The sequence below is a fragment of the Macaca mulatta genome, chromosome 20 (assembly GCF_049350105.2).
Source record: "Macaca mulatta isolate MMU2019108-1 chromosome 20, T2T-MMU8v2.0, whole genome shotgun sequence".
NCBI classification, from domain to species: Eukaryota; Metazoa; Chordata; class Mammalia; order Primates; family Cercopithecidae; genus Macaca; species Macaca mulatta.
In genome coordinates, this window is record NC_133425.1 from 43,768,943 (window position 1) to 43,774,018 (window position 5,076).

General features: G+C 38.4%; 1 protein-coding gene across 1 annotated transcript in view; it reads left to right on the forward strand.

Annotated features, from left to right (window-relative positions):
* The window catches only part of LONP2 (lon peptidase 2, peroxisomal), a 119,199-nt gene that overhangs the window by 113,032 nt on the left and 1,091 nt on the right, over positions 1–5,076 (forward strand). Inside the window, exon 16 of the mRNA XM_028840744.2 lies at positions 1,106–1,151. Coding sequence (XP_028696577.1) covers positions 1,106–1,151 — 46 coding nt within the window. The remainder of the gene's footprint in view (positions 1–1,105; positions 1,152–5,076) is intronic.

Below are 5,076 nucleotides of genomic sequence, written 5' to 3' on the forward strand. Positions count from 1 at the left end.
TAAGACAACAGGATAATTGTTTAACTTTTTGAGAACTGCCAAACTTTTCCACTGCAGCTGCACCATTTGACATTCCCGCCAGCAATGCACAAATGTTCCAGTTTCTCCACATCCTTGCCAACACTAATTTTCTGGGTTTTTTATAATAGCCCTCCAAATGGCTGTGACGTATTTTGATTCTATGTCCCTAATAACTAGTGATGTTGAGCATCTTTTTCTAGCATTCATTTTTAAGATGTTACCCAAAGACCCCTGTATCACAATAATTATGCTGGATTTTTTATTGAAAATTATTAACTCTAGGAATTTTAGTTCACTAGACCTAGGGATATGTGTATTTTACCAGTATTCCACATTTTATGCATGGGTTTTTAAAACTTTTCAAGTATTAAAACTAAAGCTTTAGGTGCTTTATCAAGAAATTCTACACTGTCCACTGGAGGCATCCATGTTTTTACTCGGCTCTGCCCCTTTAGTGGTCCCTCTGAACCTTACCTCAAACCTTGCGTCAGGGGTAGATCCCTACTTGCTTGGTGGTTACAAATGCAAATACAGTGAAGAATGTCATCTTTGTGATTGTTCCTAAAATAGTTCACGTCAGTTGAGAAATCCGTGACCGTAGTTAAAGTAATGTGATAGTGAAGTCTACCACCGTGAGCTTCCAGTACTAGGTGATTTGTCTGGATTTACAGTGACCACAATCAACTATATGGTCAGGTAATTCACTGCTGAGGGCTTTGGATTTTCCTTTATGAACTACTGAAATGAGGTCAACTTGACTATTACTAAGGGACATTTTGCTACAAAGAATGTTAGTTTTGCCAATTCCCTTTCCAAATCTAGAATTTATTTTAACCAGGATTTTAGATGTTAAACATCAAGTAGTTTTGGTTGTTTCAAAGAAGTAACATGTTTAAGCTCACATTATTTGAAGTACTTCAGTTCCTATCCCCATGAAAATTGTATCCAGCAGCTTAAAACAGACTAGTTAGTCATTATCCAATTTGATGATTTATAGTGCAACATTAATGCTCATTTTTTGTTTTACTAACATTTGGTGGATCCCACAATGAAAATTGCACTTAAAAAAAAAAAACGCTGAAAGAGGAAGGAAATATCAAGAGAGTCTGAATAGACAACAGGCAAATCTGGTGAGCGGTCATTGAGATGTTTTAAATGTTACCAACAAAAGGACTTCTAAAACAATTTTAGGAAAAGCTTTATTTGCCATAAAAATTCATTTCTTTGGAACATACTATAGTTTGTACTTAATGAACTAAAGAATAGTTACTCAATGTGTTTAACATTTTGGGATCTAACAAAATCTTTTGTATTAAGTTCAACTGTAACATTGTCAGCACATTTCTAGGCAGTACAAACTCTTGAGGCTAAATTCTCATCCTGACATGACAGTGCAAGCCTGTCAAAATGTGACCCCAAAACCAGGTGTCCTTTCACTCCATTATATCTGTAAACCTGTTATGCTTTTCAGAATTTAGAAAGACCTAAGAAAAGTACTTCTATGATAATAAAGTATATTTTCTTTGTCAAATTTCTAGAGCTATGTAAGGATAGCGAAAATATTTGGTTCAGCAAGACATTGGGGTATCATGCTAGGCATAATAAGCACTTTATAGCACATCTAGCCTTCCTCATTCCCTTACGCAGTGGACACCATACCTGTTTATGGAGGAGGGACCAGGCAGAGATGGTATTTAAATAAAAACCGGTAGATATAGGGTCAGAAGTCAACCCAGGCAGTTAGAATCTACAGCCTATACTGTTTGCCACCAAATCTTAGTAGATGCTTGATAAGGAATTTTGTTTGGATGGTGCCATTTTTAGATAAATGTACATTTCTTTTGGTAAATTCAGGTTAGGATCATAAGCAGTAAAATACCAAATAATCCTTTGTGTTTTGAACATGCACACTGGATGAGTGGGGAGGGGAATGACCAAGCTTCAAAATCCGAGTCTCTGTAACAATCTATCTGTACCTTTCATGTTTAATCTATACAAATGACCACAGTCCTGCATGGTAGTTCATACGCACTATTCACCCTGTCGAATTCCGACATTACTTTTATGTCCATTCTAATGCAGCAGTCACAGACTGACCCCCCAGGTATGCTGAATTTGATCCACTGTTTTCTTAATTTGGATTACTTACCAATTCTTCCAATCAGGAGTGTGAAATAGAATTCTACCATTAGTAGAATCACTGCAGATGTTCCTGAATATGAAGAGCTTTTGGGGGTTGGAGGCGGCACACTATTATTTTCGTGAGCTAAGCTATCTACAGCCACTTATGTAAGTTTGAAGTTTGCAGAAATGTGGGTCTTAAAATCATACATATTATAATAAAAAATTGCTCACAAAGGAAAAACTGTTCCCCAACAATGAACATACCAAACTGGCCCATGATTAAATAGGACAATTTCAAGTTTAAGGGTGTAAAAGCAACAGAACAAAGTTAATGAGTATCTCCCATACCTACCCCATATACAGCCTGAGAGAAGACATCAAAAGAAATGGAAGAAGTCTTCATTATAACAAGCAACTTCAGGACAAGAGTTATGCCTCATAAATCAAATGTGTAATGGACCATGAAATATGGCTATAGATTTTACCTCTATAGACTAAGAATATGAAGACCTAAATGCAAATTGTTAATACTAAAATGTCAAGCTTATTAACTGTCAAACACAAAATGTACTACCTTAATTTGCTTAAATTAGCAAACCATGAGGTGAAAATGAAAATGGAAAACTTCACACTGCTACTGGTGTCCTCTGGAACCTCTCCAGAAAGCAATGATGAAGTATGTAAAAAATAATCCCAAGACTATACACAGAAAACATACAGATATGTTCATGGTTTATTTATAAATAACCAATAAATTACCAAGTAAATATCCAACAAGAACCTAAAATTAGTGAATCCTCATAAACAAAAATTGTTCTTCCAAGATTATTAAAGTGGTGAAACACTCAGATGAGCATGTTGTGTGATGAAAGGGCTACACAGTAATACATAAAAGGGCTCCCAGTACCTTTGAAAATAAACATGTGGCTGGAGTCAGGGGCTCATGCCTGTAATTCCAGCACTGTAAGAGGCCAAGGCAGGAGAATCACTTGAGCCCAAGGGGTTTGAGACCAGCCTGGGCAACATAGCGAGACCCCATCTCTACAAAAAAATTTAATTAGCCAAGCATGATGCTATACACCTGTACTCTCAGCTCTCAAGAGGCTGAGGTGGGAAGATCACTTGAGCCCAGGAGTTTGAGGCTGCAGTGAGCTGACTGCACCATTATACTCCAGCCTGGGTGACAGGATGAGCACATGCACATACACATAAAAAACTGGAAAAACAACCTCTGAGTGAATAGCAAGACTATAGATCTCAATTGTATGTGCAGTTTTATAATTTCCAAAGTCTACATGATGGACACATACTTTATAATCAACATACTTTAAAATACTAAAACTACAAAATGATATACCTCCACAAATATACCCAATGTTTTGTTTTTTGAGCCAAGAGTCTCAGTCTGTCACCCAGGTTGGAGTGTAGTGATACGATCTTGGCTCACTGCAGCCTCCGCTTCCTGGATTCAAGGGGTTCTGCCTCGGCCTCCCTAATAGGGTGTGCCATCATGCCTGGCTTTTTCGTACTTCTAGTAGAGACAGGGTTTCATCATGTTGGCCAGGCTGGTCTCGAACTCCTGACCTTGAGTGATCTGCCCACCGTGGCCTCCCAAAGTGCTGGGATTACAGGTATGAGCCACAGTGCCCAGCCACTTTTATTCTGAAAGATATTGGGAGCCCTTTTACATATTGTTAAGTAATCCTTTTACCATACAACATTAAATATGGAATAAAAGTCGCTTTTTCCAAGCACATATGCTAATGAACAGACCTGAATATAAATCTGTGGTTGAACTGTTAATTCTCTTTCACCATAAAAATGGCTACGCAAGGCCGGGCGCAGTGGCTAACGCCTATAATCCCAGCACTTGGGAGGCAGGCAGATCACAAGGTCAGGATATCCAGAACATCTTGGCCAACATGGTGAAACCGTCTCTACTAAAAATACAAAAATTGGCCGGGCATGGTGGCACGCACCTATAGTCCCAGCTACTCTGGAGGCTGAGGAAGGAGAACCACTTAAACCCGGAAGGCCGAGGTTGCAGTGAGCCAAGATCACACCACTGCACTCCAGCCTGGGCGACGAGTTAAACTCCGTCTCAAAAAAAAAAAGAACAAAGGCTCCACAAGCACATTATAACCAGTTCAAAAGATAATATTGACATAAGGATGAGACTACACAATCATCTTTTCTGAAAATGGATAACAGAAATAAACTCTTATCCAAAATTATCCAGAATCAGTGGTGGGATAAGGGTGAAGTCCAAATTTTCATTAACTTTCTAGGCTTACAGTACCAATACAAACCACACAAAATTATCTTTCACTATTCAGAAGGCAATTTCAGAATCTTGCCATGTGCCTCAAAGTAATTAGCAACAGTTAACTACATGGTACTAAAGGCATAATGGTAGCTAACATTCACTGGATGCTGATATGAACAAAGCACTGTTTCAGGTAACATACCTGTACCCCATTAAAACTTTTTAAGTAGCTACCATAATTTAACCCCACTTTACACATTAGGAAACTGGGGCCCAAGGTCACACAGCTGGTTAGTGGGGTAGAGCCGAGACTGGCACTTAGGTGCCTGAAGTCTGGCTGCAGAACCAAGGCTCTTAACCACTAGGCTATGAAATAGTAAATTTATTATTTCATTGTGCTTTTTTAAAGAGGTGAAAAGTGGTCAGCATTTTAGTCATTCTCCTGACAGTTGTAAGAATCAAAATGTGGGCAAGAGGGGCAGAGCATGGGAAAGACTGTAATCCAGAAGCCATATACCCAGTTATTTGCTGTGATTTAGAGTATAACTCTACCACACTTAAAAATGACAACACACAGCTTTCTGCTATATAATTAAAGTACGGAATGAAACAGGAAAATAACTTTGGATTTTATCAAACTTAGAGCTAAAGCAGACACAGTAAGA